The sequence below is a fragment of the Orbicella faveolata genome, unplaced genomic scaffold (genome assembly GCF_042242905.1).
Source record: "Orbicella faveolata isolate gen_17 unplaced genomic scaffold, um_ofav_v1 contig_34, whole genome shotgun sequence".
Lineage (NCBI taxonomy): Eukaryota > Metazoa > Cnidaria > Anthozoa > Scleractinia > Merulinidae > Orbicella > Orbicella faveolata.
Window position 1 is genome coordinate 26278907 of NW_028301563.1, and position 24025 is coordinate 26302931.

At 40.1% G+C, this 24025-nt stretch overlaps 2 protein-coding genes across 3 annotated transcripts; both read right to left on the reverse strand.

Moving 5' to 3' along the window:
• Nucleotides 1-70: 70 nt before the first annotated feature.
• LOC110055466 (uncharacterized) lies at nt 71-23971 on the reverse strand. Of its 2 annotated transcripts, XM_089298979.1 has the most exons (7): nt 23616-23970; nt 23060-23108; nt 21322-21438; nt 19827-20057; nt 3915-3974; nt 2679-2738; nt 71-1566 (listed from the first exon to the last, which is right to left on the reverse strand). In XM_089298979.1, the coding sequence occupies exons 1-7, from the start codon at nt 23669-23671 to the stop codon at nt 1354-1356; spliced, it is 786 nt and encodes a 261-aa protein (XP_089155105.1). In that variant the 5' UTR covers nt 23672-23970; the 3' UTR covers nt 71-1353. The 2 variants fall into 2 exon arrangements, with proteins under 2 accessions (XP_089155105.1, XP_089155106.1); XM_089298980.1 differs by lacking the exon at nt 21322-21438 and having other exon boundaries at nt 23616-23971.
• On the reverse strand, nt 7996-15088 carry LOC110055465 (uncharacterized). The gene has a single exon (XM_020761854.2). It carries the CDS (start codon nt 12811-12813, stop codon nt 11656-11658), a length of 1158 nt encoding a protein of 385 aa, XP_020617513.2. The 5' UTR covers nt 12814-15088; the 3' UTR covers nt 7996-11655.
• Nucleotides 23972-24025: the final 54 nt, after the last annotated feature.

Genomic DNA, 24025 nt, shown 5'->3' on the forward strand with positions numbered 1-24025 from the left:
TTTTCTGCACTATCAGCAGGCTTTGTGTTCAGCCGGGCTTCCGTTTGTTTTGTGCTTGTTTGGCTGTTCATTATTTTGCCGTTTATTGGGTTTTAGGGATTTTAATTAAGCAAACTTCGACGGCAACGGCAACGAGTACAATGGCTGTGTAAGCGTGCGTTATAATTCTTTGTTCATTTCTTTGCCGTTATTTACAGCAACTTGAAATAGCCACATTCTTCATATTCGAGAGAACGTGAACTATACGACGGCCAATTTTAAAATTTCTTTTTCGAATTTTGAAGCTGTCTTGCATATTCTGTTTGGGATATTTCTAACAGTATAGACAAACTCAATAAATCTAAATCCTCCATAGGAAAAAAGATGGCGACTGGTACATTTACCCATAATTCTTAGCGCAGAAAAACCATAACAACGTTCATAGAAACGTACAGAAACGTTATAAAATCTTCATACCTAGGCTACTCAATGTCCTTAGCACAGGGAAAAATATTGTAAAAATTTGGTTTTCTCTCTTTGTGTCCTAGAGGCTGCTTTAGGTTCGCAAGGCATTGTGGTAAAATGTACAGCCGCCATCTTTTTTCCTACGGTGGATTCTCGCGAGTTTCGTAGGTTGAATATTAAGTCGATTTTTAATCGACGTTGTCTTTGGCGTGGTTGCCGTTGCTGCTTAAAGTGCTTTTTTGCTATTTGGGCAGCGAGCGTCTGCCTGCACTTTCGACCATCTGTTTGTGCGGTTGCCTAGCTTGTGTTTGAGCGTTTGTTTGCTGTGCACTCGTTTGTCTAACAATTATCTGCCGTTCATTCAGTTGTTATTGTTTGTGCAGGAGACATCCGTCTATTTAAACTCCTATTAAAGTTTCGAAATGTGTTAAAACATAACGAGAGCCGAAGCTGCTTTCCTTGTAATCAAAATATCAAAGAAGACATCCCCACACCGTTGGAGGTTTTCCTTTGCTTTGAAACGAAACGAAACGAAACATATACATATCCTCCACGAAAACATCCACGCAACGCGCGAGTAATATCCGCGGAAGAACTGGGTACAATGTCTTAAAATAACTTAAGAGGGATTACCTTAGTTAGAGGACCTATATGGGGGATTCACTCTCTGACCTTGATAATCTCTTGACGATGTGCATGCTCTAATTATCTCTTGGAAAAAAAAACAAAAAACACAGAGTTTGAAAGAGACTAATAATGACAAGGTTCATAGATACAAGACTGAGCTTCAATTAAATTTTGCAGGATCTTTTTCTTCCGATAGATGCCCATGATAATTCAGAGTCAATGTTTATCTTTTTCCACTACTGTAAATGAAGATTCGTTGCACTTGTGATTATGATAGACACTCTATGGAGCTTTACGAAAGCTTTTCACAGGCTCCGAGAGACCCATATCAGAAGGATACTCATATATTCTACCAGGCTGTAAATTTACGGTCGCTCCTCGAAAGCTGACTTTAGTAAAAACCTGCCAAGTTTCACCCGTGTGTTTAGACACAACAATTGAAGAGGCTTCTTCGGGAAGAAACTTCGTCACGTCATTGCTCTCTCTGCTGAACTCCTACGAAAACGGAATTACGCTCACTGACTTGAAGATAATAATGATAATGATAATGATAATGATAATGATAATGATGATGATGATGATAATAATAATAATAATGGCAATAATAACTGTATTTAAGTGTCAAATGTATTTAGCACTATTAAATGTGCTAATTGGGGACACTGTAAATAAATAAACAAATATTTCAAATATAACATAAACTAGTAAGAATCCCAACTGGGTGGAGGCTGACCAGTTGGCTATTTACCCAATGCGGTCGAGGAGTTGAACTCGGGGCTACCTCCAGATTTCAAATCCAGCGCCCTAAATCACTCGACAATGCCGCCTCCGTGTGATGATGATTGATCATCGCAGTTATACACACAACTTAAGAACCTGAAAATTCAGGCCTGAACGGGATTCGAACCCATGACCTCTGCGATACTGGTGCAATGCTTTATCAACTAAGCTATCAAGCCAACTGGGAGGTGGTTACATTGTGAGTTCGTAATATACCCGTAGGTGGTGAAGAATACAAGTGAATATATCAAAGATCATATATTTGATCATATATTTGAACTGGTCAACTGAAGGAATTGTGAAATTAAAGCCTGAACGGGATTCGAACCCATGATCTCTGCGAGATCATGGGTTCGAATCATTTTTTTTTTCAGGCTTCTATTTCACAACTGCTTAAGTTGTGTATATAACTGCGATGATCAATCATATCTTCATATCTTTCTCCGCAGTTCAAATATATGATCTTCCATTGATTCCCTTGTCTTGAGTGCAATTTCCCAATCATGCTGTTTCTGTCTCAAATTACAGTTAGATATGGTAGCCAGTTCTCTCGCGGATAATGTTATCACGCGTTTTGCTTAGATGTTCCTACGGAGAATGAAAATCTATGTAAAGCATGGCCACTGACCTGGGCCGTCCCCGGGAGCAAACCCAGTGCCGCTGCATTGGCTATTTCCAGCGTCCCTACCCGTTCCCGCAACGATTTGCAACGCCGAGAGTGGTCTGTGAGTGACGTCGAGGTATCATTACTTCGGAAATGACGCCTGTATAGGGGATGAATTAAGCTACCCTTGATCCTCTCTTGATAAGCACTATGGAAATCTTACCTTCATGTTTCCCCCATAGTGAGTTAGTTCATACAATGTCAGAACTGTTTTGGACGAGTCCTGTAAACCAATGAGATATAATAATATTTGCAATGGAGACAAAGAATGCAAAGGATTGTGGTAGGGTCAAAGACTTTCACGTACGTTTCCGCATTTACGAATAAGGTTATGATTTAATCGGAGAATAGACACCACTTGTGTCATAGCAGTATGCTAAATGGAGATCTACAATCCTTGACAAAAATAGCTGGAACGCTCACAATTATTCATAGTATTTTACGTGATTAGGTATTAAGACTTTGTAAGAGATCTCAGTTTCAGTAGCTTTCTGTTGCATCCTTCATAGATTCTCTTCAGTTAGGAATAATTTCTGTGGGTAGAAAAGATTGTCGGGAAGGAAGGGGATAAAAGAAAGGAAATAGTGGAAACGTACCAACACTTTTGTCAAGGATTGTCTCAAAACATACGTGGGGTGTAGTGGTATTGTCATCTTTTAGTTTACCTTACATGATTTAAGTTTACTTTACTAAATGAAAGCAGAAAAGGTGCTAGATAATATCATCATGTTTATATAAGTGTCGGTTAACTTAATAGCCCCGTTTCTGGCTAACAATTCTGCACTTTTTCATTGAACTTACTTTTAAGAATGTGTGGATTTTACTAGGCTACTTGTTTTAGAGCGATTAGGATTGCGTTGCGCTCAGTTTTCATCTAATGTAGAAAAAAGATGAAGAAATTATTGATTAACAATACCAAAGCTATGACGTAATTCTCTAATTTGTTTCTCGAGCGGGGTTTTTCTTGAGGGGCTGCCGGTATTAACTTAGCCTCCGCAGCCGACGAGCCCGTTACGGGTTTAGTCAAACTGGTTGAAATTAACTAACATTAGCGCCGAAATGACGTCCATGAGGTGGAGCCATCTGCATTTCTCGTAGAGAATCGGGCCATCAGTAATTAAAGCAACTAAAGCTGGGCTCCTCGTGGCCATTAATTTGTAAAACATCTTATGGAAAACAGACTCAACCAAAAGGGCATTATAGACTAAGACAGACTAACTTGCTTAACTTTGACGTTAGAACAGAGAATGTTTTGAAGACTTCTGTCACATCAAAAGAGACGTCTATGATCCATATTTTCTCCTCTTATTATTTGATCAAAGCTAGGCAGCGGTCTTTGAGAAGGGATTTTCACTGAATGAGGAAATAAACCCCTTCTTGTCTCTCAGTTCTAAGTCACCTTTTGCGCTTGTTCAAGTTCCTTCTGGAGTTCTTCTACTTTTCTTCTGAGAGAGGCAATCTTAAAAAGACATGTACAACCAATGTGTTTAATTCTTGTTTGCAAATTTTTTTTATTAAAACTTGTTTAATATTTGAATGATAATGGTAAACAAAATAAAGAAGCATGAAACATGAAAGGTATTTTAATATTTCCTTTAACAGCTATTACTTTCTTTCGACAAAATTCAAGCCCTGTAAAATTGAGAGGCTACGTATTACGCGTCGAAACACAAAAATTAAAGTAATCATTTTGACCACGAACCAATCAAAATTCTAAGGGAATACGCGTAACTGACGCGAAGCGCGGGAAAACATGTGACGATTGGTTTTGGTTTTACCTGTGATTGGATGACATGTAGGGTAGTTTGTTTTTAAGCCAATCGCTGAGCGTGGAGATGCAAAACCGATTCGAGTGCGAATTACTTTCGACATTAAAGTGAAACAGCTATAAACTTTAAACCTTTCCGTGAGCTTTAATTAAATGTGAGTTGTTTTGAAGAAAATGTTTTAGTTCTCGATAAAAAAAGAAGGAGCACACACGCATTAGTCTGCGATAAAAAGGAACTTTTTGCGTTTCAATCGACGAATCTCGAAACTGCTTCCAAATCAATACAAGTTAGCCTGGACTCTCTTTTCTCCCGCCTGGGTTCAATCCCTGAAAAAGGGCGGGGTAGGGAGAACTCAGGTGCTGGTTTAGCCAGGTGCGCTAACGTCCATAAGACAAAGGAAAGATCCGAATTGCTTAAAGAACTAAACGTTATACTCTTCGTTCAACGTCAAAGGATTTTATTGAAGTCTACACAGTTCTGCGCAAACTGAGTGCATGTGAACTGTGTGTGTATCTTCGCTCTGACTAAATAATTGGGTTAAAACCCAGAATTGAGCTTGGTAATAAACTGCTCACATTCACGGAAGAATAAAAGGACAAAAGAAACTGTTAAAATATCTGTACGGATGGAGAGGAATAGGCTGTTCTTGAATTTCTCAGTCGTAAATGGTGACTAATTTGACCTTCGCAAAAGTTTATTTTTGAACACCTTGAAGAAACTCGCAAGCCCCCTCAAGACAGTTTCGTATACGTAGAGTAAACCTCTATCCACTTTCTTAAAGAAATTCTCAGATCTTTCAGTAAACTATTTATGGCCTAATTCGGCCATGATATTGAATCCATATCAAGTCAGAGACTTAATATCGTATGACATCGGGACAGACGACACGAATGTGATTTGCTTATTTATAATTAATACAAGCTACAAGTTGACTTTAATCAGTTTAGTTTTGATTTTAATGTTTTCTTTTTCATTGCAAATAAGAAAATACCTGATCAGCTTTAACTGTAAAGCGATAAAATAATGACGAGATACCTTGATTTTTTTAGCCCATCGTGAATACGGCTATCTGTTCTTTCAAATGCAACATGACTTGTGTTGCTTCAGCGAGATCCTAATATGAAAACGAAAACGAGGTATTTTCAATAACCAATGCTTCTATTGGTATTTTCAGTCTAAACACTGGGATTTTTTTTAACAGATTACGATTACAACACAAGGGACAACAACAACAACAATGGAATCGTTTACTGATGCAGTGTCGCCTAATCAAAAAGTAGCCATAACATGCAACCGAGGCAGGGCGTGCTATCACTTATGAATGCTAGAGTGGTATTGCCGTGGTGGAGATTTATCGAGCGTTTGTACCAGCCAACAAAAATCTAGATGATTCATTTGTTGTTAGGAACTTCCGGAAACATCACGGAAAATTTGAAAATTAAGCGAGACTTACCAAGTCGATGTTTGATTGGAATTCTTCCTCGTCATTAGTCAGGAACGAAGGAGTTACATGAGAAGCATGCGCATGCTTATCTGGTCAGTCTTTAAAGAGGGAGTGTTTCCAGGAGAAAAGCAGGAACGAAGGAAAGGGAGGGAAGAAACCAACTTACGGGTCGGGCATGTAACTCCTTCGTTCCTGACTGATGACGAAGAAGAATTCCAATCAAACATCGACTTGGTAAGTCTCGTTTAATTTTCAAATTCTACCTCGTCATCAGTCCGAGTCACTACGGAGTTACATGAGATTTGAAAGTCCTGGAAACGCGCCCAAACAAGGTAGCAATGTAGGGCAGACGAAAGAACACAATGATCCGGGTATGATATATTTCCCTAACAAAGGTTGCAGACTGCCACTCGGGTGGCCAAAGGGTATAATAGTACGCGAATTAAAATGTAAAATAAAATAGAATATACAAATGACTTGCACACAGTCAGCGTGAATTGTTTTGAAAATGTTTAAGCACACTCGTGCCAAAGTTCCTTACAATTGGCTTATTGTAATGTTTAGCGAAAGTCTGAGCGTTTGACCAGCCGCCAGCTTTGAGGATTTCTTTCAATGTGAGGCTGGTTTGCGCGGCATAAGAAGTCGTGGCGGATCGTCCACTATGGCTGGTGAACTTTGTGACATCAATCCCTGCATCTTTGAGCACAGACTTGGACCACTTGCTTATGGTAGTATTTGAGATAGCTTTGTGGGGCTTGACATAACTGAGGAGTAGCTGTGAGGTAGAGCCTCTGAGGCTTTCAGTTTTGGCGAGGTACTGATCGAGGTGTGTGGCAACAGAGGTTGATATCAGGCTCAAAAGCTGTCAACTCAATTGGTTCCAAGTGTTTCCCAGGCTTAGTTGTCTTAAGCTTTTCGCCAATAGTGAAAACATATTTTCCTGGTAGTTTCTGCATCAGTTTTATGTCTAATTTAGATAAAGTTTGGCACCTTTGGCCAGTAAGTAGACACGGCAACATGGTCAGCTTAAGTGTAAGAACTTTGAGGTCTAAGCTATCTACAGGCTTTAGAGTCTTTAGATGTTCTAAGACTACGCTAACGTCCCAAATGTGGTTGTATCTAGGTAGGGAGGGTTTTAACTCGAAGACGCCTTTTAGAAATCGAGATACGAGAGGGTGATTCCCAAACGTCACGTTTCTAGGGAGTGTAAGTACCGAGGATAATGCCGACCATTTGGTATTAATGGCGCTATATCCCAGGCCTTCCTCATAAAGAGATGCTAAGAAATCTATCCCATGTTCAACGCTCGCGTCTTCCTCCGGAATTGCTTTCTTAGCAGAGAATTTCTCCCACCTTCCTAGATAAGAGTGATATTGTTTTCCGGTACCTGATCGCCAAGAGGCCATAATAATGTGTTTAGCTACTATGGACAATTTTTTATTGTTCAGCTTTTTGCGGATAAGAGGCATATTAGGAGATTCAGTAGTGTAGGGGCCCATACACAAGGGACCGTTCATTTTTTATAAGGTAGGGGGGGCTGATGGGATTTGGGGGGGGGGGCATGCGAAAAAAATGGCTTTCGAGGGGGGGGGCCATCCCAAAAAAATAAGGGAAAAAGGGGGGGTCATGTGAAATATTTAAGTAAAACTTTAAAATGGCATGATGTTTGAATATCAAAAAAATTGCTATAGAATAAACATAGAAGGCAGGATACAAATTTATTACAAACTTTCCATTTGCTTTAAAAAAACGTTTGGCGACAAAAAGCATTTGTAGCTACTGAAAAGAAGTATTTAACACTGTTATTTTCGAATGCAACTTTCACTGGCACTCATCTTCATCTTCGCTGTCGTCGAGTTCTTCATCGCCGCTTGTGCTGCAATGGGAGTCTCTTTCACCAATGCCGCAAGAAGCAGCAATGCTTCCCGTCAGAGTGTACTCTTCAGGGTACATGAAGGTGTAAACATAATCTCTGACTTCCTGCTCAAGGTTGGTGGTGATTCTGCTTCTTGCAGCATTGGTGAAATAATTCCCTTCCAAGAGCTGTGCGATGTATGGCCCATCTCTTCTAAATAACGACGTGGCAACATCCTCAACTTCAATACACTCTTCCGGGATGGCCGTTCTAGGAGGGTACACAAGGCATTGTGGAAGATCATTTCCTAGCGGCTTTCCAACACAGATTCCATAAACTCGTTGGACGTTGTTTTCAGTCCGCTTCCTCTTTCTCTCATTTGACTTTCTGCGGTTTTCTTTTTTCCTTCTCCTTTTGTTGATGTGCTGTTTGAGTATGCCCTTGAATATGCTGTTATAATTGCTCTTCTTATTTTCTAGTGCTTCCATGTCCTGCGTGACCTTCGTCAACTTAGCCTCTATAAATTTGATCTGTTTTACATTAAAACTGTGGGCAAATTCTTCGCCCTGCTTTAAAGCAAGCCTATTGGACTGAAAGAGTGTGGAATCGTGGCATTCAACTTTTCCACCATTGCTCTGTGTTCTTTGATGGAGAAGTTCAGTTTTCTTCCATCACTGGGCTTCAACTGGTACCCTGGCATGGAAAACTCATTCGCCCTTTCTGAACAGTCATCCGCACTTAGAAAGATTGCTTCTTTTGCTTGTAAGATGTCAAACTGCCTGGATCGTTCAGCTGTAAACCTTTTCTTAAACGACTCGTCGCTTTCGCCATTATTGCGCATTTTGGAATGAGCCTCTTTCATGATTATTATGGACGTGCTCCGTTCTACATCGTGCAAGACATAGCAGCACTCAACTAACGTCAAGGAGCTTAAAGCAAAAATACCCACTCAACGTATAGCATCAACCCCATTTTAAAGACGGGGTTTGCAAAAGAGGAGGAAATAAAAAGGAGGAATAAACCTATACATCGAGCAAAAGAAACACAAGCTCGATCAGATAGCTGCAAGAAACATAGGAATGTCTCTAGATAAACGTATAGCTTTCTCAAAGTAAAGCTACGGCGTTTCCGAAGGAAATCGTAGGAGAACAAATATGATATCCGTGATAAGGATCTACCTACTGTGCTTGCAAACAGTTCTAATCACAGCCGGGCCCGGCGTCACAATATAGAATGCAAGTAAGCAACATGTTCACGGTAAATTTCATATTTTGTCCCTCAAAAGCAAATTCATGGAGATTTAAAAGCATATCTTGCAATAGAAATGAGCCTCAACAATGCATAAACACATGGCAAATTACAGAGGTGTCAAACTCAACGAGTCGACATGCAGATAACAGCGGAAACCATGCAGACCTATGATCTATAAAAATTTGCCATAGCACGATCTAACGGCTCAACTCCACTAAAATTCCTCCTTATTACACAACATGAAGTGCCCTTCATGAACACGAGTGAAGCGACAAGAAAGGTCGAGTGACCGAACAGAGAACGGTAAATGTACAAATGTTACGAACCGTAAAAGTCGTGTAGGCTAGTCAACCCCATTTTACCTTGAAAATTAAGAAATTTTAAACCATAGATAAATTTAAACCACAACAAGTATGCTAAAATTTATAAAAAGTAATCCACTATTTGCAAGATTTGAGAACACTCATAGCTTTTTGTTTTACCTGGATAGGGCAACATTTATACATGCCTATCACTAGAGTAGAGGTAAAAACCTTCCAAATAAAGACATCTGTAAATTAAATGTAACAATGTGTTTCACGCAACACATCAACAGATTTCCAGTTTTTTCACAACATTTCGTACTTGGTTCAGTAGCACAATGCAGGAGCAAGGAAAGACTTTGTTCCAGGCCACTGTTACTTCCGTAAGATTGAGAAGTTTATGAATGAGCACTATGAGGAGGGGGAGAGCTACAGGGAGTTTCTAAAGTTGTCCTGTCAAGAAAAGGTAGGAGAAATTTGTTCTTTTTGTTGTGAATGGACTGGATCACCCATAGAAAGATATCCTAAACCAGTTCCTGACCATTCCTGCCTACCGGAATACCACTACCTCTCCTACCAGAAGACCCCAAAAGAAGGGCGTGATCCAGATGACTGGCAGCCAAGGGTCCAAGCGAAGAAAGAGCATGGAGGTGGCAAGCTGGTTTTATCTGACCCAGAGAGCGTTGCTCTATTTGCAGATAAGTTTATTGTCAAATCAAAGTTTGTGGTGGATTATCTTCAGCATCTTGAAGTGCTGGAATTTAAAAGGAAAAGGAGAGCAGAAGAAAAGGCAAAGTTAAGTAGGGACGCAAAAGATAAATCATATGAGGATTATCCTTGGACTGAGTTGTGCGAAGATCTAACCAAGCTTAAAAAGCAACGTGTTCCAGAACAAAACAAGTACTTGAACCACCACGGGCTGAAGCAGCATTTGAAAAGCAGTAAGAGTGAGAAAGTAAAGGCAATTGTAAGACATTCATGCTTGCGGCAGAAGAGTCCTCTCAGAGCTGGCCAACCAACACTGAGAAATGCCAGGACATTGACACAAAATGACAACAGGGTAAGTGCTGACAGCAGTGAAACGGATGAAAGTGACAATGATGAGTATAACAGTGATGCCATTGACTCTGGGGGAGAAGATGACTCAAGTGATGTCATTCTTGCATTCATCAATTCAGATGAGGAAGATACCAATGAGAGGCCAAATGCCACACGCTTAGGGCGAGCCATAACTAGGAGATCCGAAATTGACTTCTCTTTCTTTTGATTTGTTTTTTAAACAACAGCTCTCTGTAGTATAGGGATTGTAAATATTGTCTTCATAGTGAGCACAATAACGTGAAGTAGGGGGATAATAGAGAAATATTAAAAAAGTTGAAATCTAAATATTGTTTGTTCAATTTTTTTTTTTGGGGGGGGTCATCCCAAAAAATGACCGCTATAAGGGGGGGCCATGTGAAAAAATTGGTAAGCTGAGGGGGGGTCATGCGATTTTTAAATGGTGCTTCCCAAATCCCACCAGCCCCCCCCCTCCCTCATAAAAAATGAACGGTCCCTAACCCCGGGAAAAGAGGAAACTATCTTCCCGAGAACACAAGCAAGTTCTCGTATGGTTGGAGAAGCGGTGTGCAGGAGCCAAGGCCTTTTCCTCAGTTAGCACGATCGTCATAGTGACCGAATTAAGTACAAAACCCAAGATTACGAGCTGTTGGGACGGGTTAAGGACCGACTTCTCCGGGTGTGTTATGAGGCCAAGGGAATCAATCTGAATAAGTGTGTCTATATCGTTGTGTACACTGTCCTTGTACGTTTTCCCTTGCAAGTACAAGTCGTCAATATAACCACTAGATATATGGCCCCGTAAATGTAGGTGGGATAATGCTGGATTCAAATTTTTAGTGAATTTTCTAGGCCTACATGAAAGACCTTCTGGCAAGCATGTAAACTGATAAAGTTTCCCTTCCAAGAGAATTTTAAGTATTTCCTATCCGATGTGGCTATCGGTATGGAATAATATGTGTCTTTCAGATCAATGGACGCCATAAAGCAATCCTGTTCTACAAGTTTAGTGATGGTGTTGAGTGTGTCCATCTTAAAGTGGATTTTGTTTGCATATTGGTTGAGGTTTTTAAGGTTAAGAATCAGTCTGTGGCTGCCATCTTTCTTCCCCCTCACGAATACATTGAAAATAATTTCTTCGTGACAATGCCCGGTGGGCTCAATCACATGTTTTGACAAGAGTTTTTGAACCTCGAGATCGATAATGGTCGTTTCAGTGGCGGACCGTGTGCAAGTGGGAAGATATTTTTGACAGGGTGTGGCATTAAAATCAATTTTCATCCCCACAACAGTGGAAAGAACTTCATTATCTGATGTGATTTTACGCCAGGCCGGTAAAGAATGTGCGATGCATCCGGCCGCAAAGGTATCACAACGTTATTGTAGATACTCTCTTAGAGATGAATTAGTGATTCGCGGAAAATCACTTACCGCCAATTTCAGTTTTTCCAGTGAGGACATTATTTCTTCTCGGTCTCGTTCTTCGGGCCGTTGTACGGTTTTTTTCGCGCAGTTGAGCGGTAGCCTTTCCCCAAAAAAGGCTGTCGTGACCCGCCCTTGCTGCTTTCGTCATACCGGCTAGTTTGATAAGAGCCATGGCGCCGGTAGTTTTTGTTGTGGTCGTGCTTCGTAACGCCAACTGTATGGCCGATGCGGCTAGTCTCCTTAGCGTCGCGAATTTGCTTGGCAAGATCGTCACCAAACAATAGTTTTGATGAAGTGGGGACGTTGTGTGAACAAATAGTGTGATATTCTTGCTTTAACGATGGCCCAAGCTCTTTGCGCCTGAGCGAGGAAAGCTCGGAAACCACATGTCCCACTAAAGCGATAGCATCAATGCTATCGGTTAGCATTTCTTTTGTGTCAATGTGGGCTTTTGCCGCCAAAAGCTTATCGCAAGTTGTAACTATTGCGAAGGTAGCCTTTTGCAAAGCCTGCTGCATGTTGGCCAAGCGTAAATCTGACTTTTTCTTAGCGGCATTCAAAGGCGCCCAGATTTCGGGGTTTACCCATGCAATAGCCATGTCTCCGCAATTTTCGGGCTGCGGGTGTTTTCCCAGAATACTAGTTATTTTTTCTGAGGTAAGCTTATTTCCCCATCTCTTCATAGCGATGTCGGCCAGTTGTTCTTGAACTTTTGGACCTTTTTTATCCTCGTCTTGCAGGGCGGCTACGAGTTCTTTTAGTGCCTCGTCCTCGCTCGCATTATAATTCGGTTTGTCGGTGACTTTGGCTTGAACCGATGGTTCTGCCAGCAGTTGTGCCACGTCATCATCTGTGGCATACACACTAAGTGAGTCGTCCTCTTTGCTCGATTTGTGTCTGGGCTCGTAGTTATCATTTTCAGAAGAGTCCTCTAAGGAGACAGAAATAGAACGCCGTTTTCGGCGTTGGCCGTCTGCACCCGGTGGGCTTCGGCTCGAGGATTTTTGCTCGTGGCGCGCATTAGTAGTGGGAAGACGTGCGCACACCTCCGACAAAAGTTTAGTCATTGTGCCCATGTTCGTATTAATTTGGTGCAGGGCGGACTCAATGTTTTCTTCACGACCCGGTGGGTCAGCATTTGCGCCCGTTGGACCCTCAGGAGCAGGCACTATATCAACGTTTTCGCTCGTCATTGTGAAATGCTGAGTCTGGCAGGAAAAATGGTTAGGCAAAACGTGCAATCGAAAACGTTCAAAATTCTACTCACGTACGCCGATCCCTGCCAAATAGGTATCACAAGACCTGCTCAGAGTTACACCTTCAAAGTAGGCTAAAGTATATATCGGTTATTGTAGCAAAAAACTCAGTCTGTTCAGTGCAGAAAACACGCGTGTCGACTGAACCGATAGCAAACACTGCAATGACCAGATAAGCATGCGCATGCTTCTCATGTAACTCCGTAGTGACTCGGACTGATGACGAGGTAGAATTGCAGTTCATCTCTGTCGCAACTTCGCTTTTCTTGGTTAGAGAAAAATGGCCATGATGATGATGATGATGATGAATAATGTGCACTTGGTTTTGCCTACTGCATGTATTTGCCATAAATCAAATTGTCCAGTTGAAATGAATATCTGTGCTTTTAGACTGATAGGTATAGAACATGATCCAGCGGATTTTGTTTTCATATGGCTTTTCTTGTTGTAGAAATACTAAACCAAAGATGGATAATTAAATATGCATAAATTAGTGTCAAATGGCCATTTTTACTGGAGGTCCCTCTAACTTAAAGGGAATAAAATATTTTTAGCTACTTTTCCGCCGCATCATGATGCAGCGTGTTTATTCAAGGGCGGCGTTTGCTAATATTTCTGCTTTAAAATGCAGCGTTTATTCGAGGGCGGCGTTTAATCAAGTGAATACGGTATCCATGTAGTTGTGTAGTTCTAACTGAAGAACTTCATGTAGGGAGTTGTAATAAAGTATGTATGTATATGTTTTAATTAAGCAATAGACCACTCTTCCTGTGGGTTTACTGGCCGGCGCAATAAACAACGCTGGATGTTGGGAGAACATGAGAAAAGCTTGTAAATCACTCGCCTAACGGCTCGTGATTTACAAGCTTTTCGAGTGAAATAAGTATGGAAAAAGTCTGTCAATGAGAGAAATATTTATTGTACTTTCGTGATAAAGTTGCTTTTTCGCATCAAATTCATGAGATGACGCGACAAACCAATCAAGGCGACTGAAAGAATGAAAACACAGACTCCCCGCCGGAGACGAAGTCCGCAGAGCAAAGCGACAAAAACATTTCACGCTAAGAAAGTTTTAAGAAAGGTAAGGAAAAGGTTACTGGTGAAAGGCAAAAAGCATATTAATTTACTCGAAAGTATTCTGACGGGAAATTGCAGGGATTCGTAAGTGGAATCGGTCATCACGAAAGTAAAAGGCTGTACGAAAAGTGTGCAATGAAGTAGTCCAAACTTCATGTGCTTGTCGAAGCGATTCAACGCAGTGTTTAACGATAACTTTCCAAAGTTTTGCGAATGGAATAAAGGTTAGTAACAGAAATGTTGCTTCCCAAATTTATTCAGAATTTATTTACTTATGCTGAAGACTATGAAGGCCGTGTTTCTCTCTCTATTTTGCTAAATGAAAGCTATTGCCTGAAGGCTAAGCTTATGGAATCAAATTCATTTATCGCGTAATGCATGCATGCACTGAGTTCAAACTCAAAATTTCTGATAGAAAGAGATCTTTTCCCTGCTTTTTTGACAACCCAAATTGGTCAGTCAAGCCCAGCTGACTTCGTCCTCCACAGACCGTGGAAAGCAGCGAAATAAGTGTATAAAACGTCCTTAATCTTAATCTCAAGCGTAAACGGAGTCGGCGTAAAAGTTTTGCCGTGGAAAAAAATAAAAAGCTTTATATGACTACCAACTTCTCGTCCTGTTTTTCCTTGCAAACTTGAATTTCCATGTCTATGTTGGATGAAAAGATATTCCAGATATTTGTGTTATCGATATCTCAGCCAGTGAAAGGCAAAACTATACGTACATACATACATACTTTATTTGTCCAAAAAGGACTGTTTATCACATTTGTTATCGCTAGGGTTCCGAGTTCTCTAGTTCCCGCCTAGAGCTGCCATAGATCGGGAACCGTGGTTTACCGGTGCAATAGAACATAGGATTAGCAACTCTATTGACCAATCAGAGCGTGCGTAATATCTCAGTTATTTTATAAAGCGAAATATTTTCACCTTTTCACTTTCCGCCAGCTGTCTACCCGTTCGTTCGGCATCAACGGCGATTATTTGTAGCTCCTCTTTGAGGTCTTCTATTTAACAAATAGATTCCATGTTGCTATGCATCTGTTCAGTAATAGATCACAGATGACGTCAAAATGCGGTAAGAACATCAGTGACACACTCGGCTATCGCCTCGTGTGCCACTGTTTTGTTCTTACCACATTTTGACGTCTTCTGTGATCTGTTACTGAACAGACGCTCGGCAACATGGAATCTATTTCTTTAATATAATAAAGGAACAAAGTTTTGCAGAGAAAGCTTTTTTATTTCAAAATCTTTCAACATAATCTATTGTCTATACGAAATGAAATCGCTTCTCGTGGAATGAAAACTTACAGCGAAAGCAGAAGTGAAATGCGAAATCTACAAATCTTAAATAAAATGCTGGAAAAGTCAAGTCAGTTTTTGTCATCAGGGCAGCCCTGTGAGCCGAAAAGCTCGGATGTTGCCTTGAGTATTGCAGGAGTTGAAAAAAATACGCTCAGAAACCTTGCGATTGCGGTCAACACTGGAGGCCAATCGATTCGAGTTTTGAATGAAAGGAGCGTTAGAGACGGTGAAAATTTGTGTCCTCTGTGGTTGGTGATTCTCAAATCAGTTTGATATAGTGTCTGAGACATCCTAAAGCGGCGATAAAGTTGGCCGTGAGACGGTAGTGAGCTATACTTTGCTCGCTACTGTGCCCTGAAACGGACTGGAACATTCGCTTCGGAAAGCAAGGTTATGTATTTATTTTAACTTGTTTTAAGAAGTGATGTTTTGATGTTTTATTCGTGACACCAATCTCTATTAATAATTATTTTGAGAGGATAATTTTTTAAATAAATTAACGTCATAAACGTTTTGTTTATTGGGTTTGTTAAATTCGAGACAAAGCAATGATTTCGTCATCATCATTGCCTGTAGCCCCGTCTGGGGCAAAGGCTACCAATAAGCACCCCCCAGTCATTACGGTCCTGGGCCAGTCGTTGCAGTTCTCTCCATGCCACGTGTAGCCATTTCTCCTCATGTCTGATTTCTTACCTTAAAGTAATTTCAAGATCGATTTTGCGTTTGGCTTTAGTCTCGCTCGACTGCCGACTGAGACTGCTCGAGTATTTTTTCTGAGTCATTTGCTAAAAAGGAAACGGCTTTTTCTTTCTTCTTCCGGCTTCTCGTACCTGTTCAACGCCTCGACAAGACTTTTTTGTACCATATCTTTCGCCTAGTCACTTAAAATATTATTTTAATTCTCAAAACTTTCCACCATTTTAAAACACAGAGGGAAAAACTCTGAAATGGTGACATCAATCGTGCATCTGTTCTCTAATAGATCATAGGCGAGAACCAATCAAAATGCGAGAATAATTTGGGTTATTATATAAATGTTTTTCTTTTCCTCAAGTTGTGCCCCCACTGCGGTTAATTTTTCTCCAAGTTCTTTCAGTTTAAGTGTAAAAGAGGTAACCTGGAAAAAATATATGCACATCAGATACGTTTATTGCTTGTTTTAAAAATTTGTCAGAGCAAAAGTTATCTCATCCTAAAAGATGTTTTACACATAGAGAATAAGCAAAGAAAAAAGGATGGCATGTTGTTGTTGTTTTTTTTTTTTCATGTTTTATTGTTTTTAGACACAAGGGAACTGAACTGAGAGAGAGTTGTTCCTCGCAAATTTAGTATGCAGTGATGCATGAAACGACAACTGAAACCATAGTGGATATTCAATTCATTAACCTTAAATTCTCATTCTCGGATAACGCATTGCTAGCTTTCTGATTGGTTCGCTGAGTCTCCGTTACCAGACATAATACCTACATGTACCTCGATCATTGTCCAGTATATCAGTGGAAAATGAGTGCGACAAGTGTCGCTTGGTTAAAGTTTATCGTCGGTAATGGAAAGTTCTGCTGGGAAAAAATGGCTGAAAACAGCATATTTAGTAAGTTTTCTATCCCAAAGATACAGGGAATAATAGGCAATGCCAGGCCGGAAACTTCGAAAAACCACAAATGTCACAATTAACTAAGCCGCCATTTGAATTTGATAGAAAAATTTAATCGAAAAGCTTGCAAAAGTACAAAATAAACAGAGGAAAGAAGCAGCAAAAATGTCACATTGTAGATTCAAAAACCGACACAAAATTGTTCAGTTATATTTGTGAAAACAGATTTTCGGCATAAAATTATAGCTTAGCACCAGCTTCAGTAAAGTTTGTTACCTTACATTTAGCTACTGTCCTTTTGTACTTCGGTGAACTCGATCGATTCTGAATAACACAATCTGTCGTCTTAATTATGACAACCACGTCAAAAAAATAAGCTAAGCTTTATTTGACTCGAACAAAACGTATTATTTTCCGCACAGCCACTACTTCGGATCTTCTCTTAAATCTTTTGTCGTTTGTTACAATTTTTCCAGCATGTAGACAAATTTGGAGGTAATTTGTAGAATTTTACGGAAGAAAACTCTGTCTCGATTGCTTTCCTGCATACCGTAAATCCTCGAATGAGCGCCCGGGGAGCTTATTTAATTCAAAAATGGATAACTGTAATTCTCTACTCTATGGCTTACCAAACTGTCTTTTAAAAAAGTTACAGCACGTCCAGAATGCCGCTGCTCGTCTCATCACCCTCTCTAGAAAACACGAACACATCACACCTATTTTGTTTAATCTCCACTGGCTTCCTGTTAACTATCGTATCATCTTTAAAATTCTACTCATCACGTACAAGGCCCTAAACGATCTGGCACCTTCATACGTTCGTGATCTTCTCACTCCTTACACTCCGTCTCGTCAGCTACGTTCATCTTCTAAAGAACTTCTTTCCATTCCGCACTTCAATTTGAAAACATATGGCGCAAGATCTTTCTCTGTAGCAGCTCCTACACTTTGGAACACTCTTCCGTCTGACATCAAGAACAGCTCCTCAGTGTCCCTTTTTAAACATAAACTAAAAACGTTCCTTTTTAAGAAAGCATTTTTATAACTTTTTAGCGACATTTTTTTATTTTTACTTTATTTGTCTTAAGTGTTTTTAATATTTCTAACTGTAAAGCGCTTTTGAACTTTTAGGATATTGGCGCTATATAAATATTTTATTTTTATTATTATTATTATTATTATTATTATTATTATTAAATTTAGGAGAAGATAGGGGGCGCTTATTTGAGGGGGGCGCTTATTTAATTTTCCTAGATGGTGGCCTGACATGATCATTTTTTTAAACACGTATCTGCGCGTAAACAACAACGTAAGCTGTTTATCGACATAAAAAGCTGATCCTAAAGATTAAATCGCGGCACCGTTAGTCCTTAAAGTGTTCAACGTGCTCACTTAACGTGTTCACAACTGAAACAATGCACAAATCTAATACTACACGACGAAAACTATGCACTTTTTGCTGTCCAAATACTCGTCCACAAAATGGGGGGAGGCGACTGGGGCGCTTATTTTAAATTTTGGCCGATAGGAGGGGCGCTTATTCGGGGGCGGGGGGGCGCTAATTCGAGGATTTACGGCTACTTCATTCAACACAGAAAGGGAACAACGCGCGACAAATTTTCCCGCCTTTTCATACCATCGCTGCCTTTATATCTAACTCAAATGTCTCCATTATCCAGTCGATTAAATAATTTACTAAAAAAATTATTCAGTTTGCCCCTGTTGGATATAAGATGTTCATAGCAAACGAGGCGCGACAGCAGTGGATAAAAATAAGTGACACGAGGCTGCCCAAAGGGCCTTTCAGTGATTTCTTTTTATCTCCCTGTTATGAGCATCTTAGCAAACATCAGTGATGGCTACTCTATAAACCTTTAAAGTTGAGGTATATGTTTAAATTGAAATACAAATTGGAACTTCCAGAGACAGCTTTGAGAGAAAGGTACATGTGATGCACTCATTACAAAGCGCCGGGGTATTTGAGAAAAAAAAAACGAATTTGTAAAGAAGGTTTAAAACGACCTAAGAGATGATGAAACTTAAGAAAGTTAAACCCCATATAGTTCTTATCCCTTAGACCCCTAAGGTAATCCCTCTTAAGGTATTTTTAGATTACACGAGGATTCATAAATCTTAGGAGGGTCTCTTAAAAAGCAAAACCAGTGACACTGATTTTATTTACGTCGACAGCCCAATCGGCCTTAAAATAAGCCCAGGTCAGACGTGCTCGTAAGTAGACGCAAGTTGAAAACTTGGGTCTACTTGCGACTCCGTTTGGTCAGGCCTTACGTGCACTTGCTTTGAATTGCGATGACTTGCGCTCACTTTGGTCGAGACCACCCAGCTCACTATTTTCTCAATAATAAGTCTTTGATCCGCTCTCAAATCGACCACAGGAAACAAAGACAAGCTTTATTTCAGGACCTGTTTGAAGTCTTCCTCGAATTTACGCCCAACACTATATTGTTAAAAGGGTTTTTGGTTTGGCCCAAAAGCAAGAAGGTGCGCGCACTGCAGCTGGCCGACCTTCGAAAAGTTCGCCGTAAAAAAATGATCGACGAGTATTGCTTCCTTGCGCCCATGTTACAGCTTACGATTTCCTCGGCTTCGTTGGATATTTTTTTTCTGAAACTCTCCCCGAGAATCTTCCCGTTGCGCGGGCCAAGGAACTACCTCGATCGATGAGAAAAACCACTTCGTGCAAGAAGGCGACAGAGTCGTCTCGCTAGATCTCCCTGCTGATTGGTCAGAAAAATATGTTTTGGCCAATCAGCGGGAAGGATTTCGAACGCTTCTGGAACTGGCTGTGTATGAGTAAGTTCTCCCGCTCTTGAAGTAAACTTTCGCTCAAAACTATCGGGTCGCCCGAAAATATCGCATCGTCCCGAGTTGCTGCCCCTGGGTCTCCGAGGATGCAATAAAACATGGGTTCAAATTTTACCTTTCTTCCAATTAAATGTAGGCTTCCTCACCTGTTTCCTCTTGGCTTCATATCTTTTACGTTCAGCAGCAAGCTGTCCATAAAATTGTGTGTTCATGTCTTGGATTTTCTCTTTAAAGCATTTGGTCATTAATTGTAATTTAGACTCTACTTCATCTATTCTTCGTTCTTGCTCTTCAAGTTGTGCCTTCAAGGATTGCTTGACGTATTCTGAGTGGTCCTTCGCCTCAGTTGAGTTGGGACTCAACTGCATTGCCTGCAGCTATAAACATGCACAAGTAGTTACATAAATTTTATTTAGGGTCGAATTTACAGTGTACCATGCATTACTTTAAAAACAAAACGACTGCTTTTATCTTTCAGATATGTTTCCACGCTTTATCCGTCATAATCAGCGTAACGGTTGAGATAACAAGTGTTCTGGTGTCACGCAGTTTTGCGATGCACAAAATCTCAAAGTTGTAGCAGTAAACCAGATTTCCCGTGCACCTGACCACAAACTATCGGTAAAGGTGTTTACAAAGAAAGAGTCAAATGAACTGATGTGTTTGACTTTTTGATTCAGTTCAGACTTCCCATTTTACGAACATAGATTCCTTAAGCTTTACTTGAAGCTTAGTAGCCACAGGGTCTAAAACTTTGAAACAATCTGTTGAGCGAGAGATACGACAAGATTCTGAACTCTTTAAATTTTGTAAAACTTGAGAAGATCTGTCCAACGATAAGTGCTCGTGGACACGCGAAGAGAAATGTCGGCTTATTTCACCGATGTAACAAGCATTACTGAACTTGCACGGGAAAATTTATACATGGTATACATATGGAGCCTAACAAGCAGAGGATCTTTCACGTTAAACAATTCCGTTCCTAATTTTAAAGTTAGAGAATACAAGCTTGATGTTCATAGGTTTGCAAACTGATCAGTTGACAAGTTTGCGCACCCTATGCTTTGTACTATAGAACCGGCCAACGTAAGGGATCTTACGTTAGCCATTGATTCTGGTGGCTCCCCCCTACTGCGGTTCATGTGCCGTCTCCCTCTACCGTCTTGGAAATATAGCGGCGGATTGAGCCATTCAAGACGTGCTCGGGATAGAGATTCTTGCGTGAAATTACAAACAACTTCTGAATATTATTGTTGTTAATGTGTTGATAATCTTAAAAATCCCGTCGGTAAGGGTTTTGACTAGCCCTATATTGATTCTGTAATGAAAATGAGCAAAGCTCAAAAATTGTAAGCATTTCTGCTAACCTCTACGAGCTAAGTGTTACAAATGAAAATAACGCAAAAAAAAAAAAAATTAGAACAAAGCAGACTAATTTATGCAACATTTCAGGATGAAATGTGTGTTCCTGGATTTGGCCGCCTGGTAACTAAAGGAATTAAGGCCATAAGTAGTTGTATTTTAAGCAGGGTGAAAATGTCAGCTTTCTCAGATTCGTTGTTGAGTGCAGGTAAGACAGTAACTGATCGATAATTTATTTTCCTCAATTCATCATTTTTGATAAAAAAAAGGAGGTGTTACCTTTCCCCTTTTCCAGCGAGAGGGATATATTGGTTGTCTACTGGATCCAGTCATTTTTACTGATAGGGGATCAGATATCGCTGGTGCACAGTTTTTGGGAAGCTGAGGAGTTGTTTCCTGTTCACGGGAAAGAGAAGCAACACCAAAGTTTATTCCCTGTAGTGACCTTCAAAATTCGCCAAACTTCAAAACAAAACTCATATCAGCCTCTAAAGTATTTGAGAGACGCAGAACAATTAAGGAGAATTGAGAAAATAATACCACGTTTCCCTCGGTCTCCAATTTTTAATGCTTGGTCATACTTCTTGAATGAATTTGAAAGAAAGAAAATTCGAGATAAACATGCAAATTCTAACACATATAGCAAAGGCAACGGTGTCGTCACTTATTGTTGTGAATGTGACACCTCAGCGAGGTATTGGGTGTCAATATTAAGAGTCTTGTTTTTCTGATAAGTCTAACAAATTGACGTCAGTTTTTTATGCGTCTGTCCTCTTATTGATGATAAATTGCGTCATAACATTGTCAAGGTGGCTATGTAAACTTTGACAACGTTTTGACGAAATTTATCCTCAATAAGAAGACAGATGCATAAAAAACTGACGTCAATTTGTTTTTTACAATAACAAGACCCCAAAATAGTCAAATGCCGGGAATAAATGAGGGTAAAAGACGCCGAAAACTTGCCGTAAACAAAGATAAGTGAATTTTATTCAAAATGACGCGAACATTGTCAATAGCTTTTATCGCTTTTTGATTGGCTACTTAAAAAGTCCATAAAATCTCATTGGATAAAAAGACGACAGTTTGACAGCTGAAAGTTGAACTTAACAGCTTGCATAAATTAAGATTTTATCCGTCTGTACTCTTATTGATGATAAAAATGAGCCAATCAGCGCGCGAGAAATTAGACAGTTATTGTAAAATTAATATTAGTATAAATCTACTAGCGTTCTATCACGAATGCCGTTCTCTGATTGGCTACGCTACTCACTATCTATTCTGTGATAGATAGTGAGTAGCGTAGCAGTGTGCGCTTGCTAACAAAATAACGGCCGCTACATGGCGTTTTCGAAGTGTCTGTGAAGAGGATTTAGATTAAGTTTTGAACGACTAGTAGATTTATACTAAAACAATTAGATTATTTGCTCTCGCTTTCTATCGCACGAAAGTTGACTCGGGCTGCGCCCTCGTCAACTATCACGTGATAGAAATCTCGAGTCATAATCTAATTGTTTAACAGAAACACTATCCTCACAATTCGCTTAAGTGTCGAAAGTAATTTGAGTTTGCGCTGGTTTAGCTTTTCTACCTGTAGTGATTGGTCGAACAAACTCATGCCACTTTCTCAACAAATGAGAAATTAATAAACCAAAACGAATGGTAAATTTCTCGCGCACTTTTCCCCGCGCTTCGGGCCACCTAAACGTACAAATAAGTTTGCTTCGAGTTTTGCCTCGTTTACTGGATTGCCTGAGTCCTTTGAGGCAAAACTGAGGGCTTTTGGTTTTGCGACACTCAATAGACCATTTTCGAATTTTCAGTAGTGCACTGGAACTAGCTTGCAAGTGCGGCAAATGCGGGGAGTCTTTTCAAATACATACGACTTTGACCTCTCTTTAATTATGTCTCCCCGCATGACATGAGCCCCTAATGCAAGCCAATTCTAATACCGAGAATACGAAAACTATTGAAAACCACGAAAACTGTTGGTGGGGTGAAAGGAACAAATACCAACCTTAGTTAATTTCTTTCTGTTTGGCATCCTGTTCAGCAGTGATTTTAGACTGTGGGCAAGAAAAACGTTTTAGACCACAAAAACAAAAGAGAAATAGCAATTTTCAGAAACTATTGAAGCGTGCATTTATAAAAGGGTTTCTTTTACCAAAAGCTCTACGAAAACTTGAGACTATCTTCAATCGGGCGGAGATTTTTATCTTCATTTATAATGTAGAGAGGACCCTGCGCGCGCTCTGATGGGTCAAAAACCCATGTTTTACCAGAGTATAAAACATACAAAAAGCGTATTTTATTGTTTTTCGCCACATTACCTCCACATCATAAAGCAAATGAAGAAGCCTAAGCCGTATATTACACTGTGATAAAACACTCTGGACACTTGAGAACACTCGGGAAATGTAGAAAACACTCGCCAGCGGCTCGTGTTTCTACACTTCCCTCGTGTTCTCAAATGCCCGTCGTGTTTTACCACAGTGTAATATACGGTTTAGGCTCCTTTATATGTTAAATATATTGTGGTAAATTAAAATCTCGGCAGCTATTCTCAAACTAACCTCGGTGAAAATCTCCCAATCATCCCTCTCTTTGACCACAATGACTGGCTAGACATCTTGAGATGGGGTAAATGCCAAGTTATCAGAACTGCCACGGGATTCCTGTAAAAACGTTGATTGCGCGAGTAAAACTTTGAACAGAAGAAGGAAAAGGGGACCGGATATATACATACACGACTGGAGCTATGAAAACCGTGCCAATGAAAATGCTTTCTTTCGCACCAAATAGCCTACACACTTTAATTTTAGGACTCCTAAAGGCCTCAAAAGTATACTTAAGCGATCTAAATAAGACAAGAGAAGAGCACGAAAAGGAAGATAAGAGAGTCGGTTACATTCCTTTGAATTCTTTATCGTCTCCTTTGGAGACGAAAAAAAAAAATGCTTGAGTAGGGGGCGATTATTTTTTG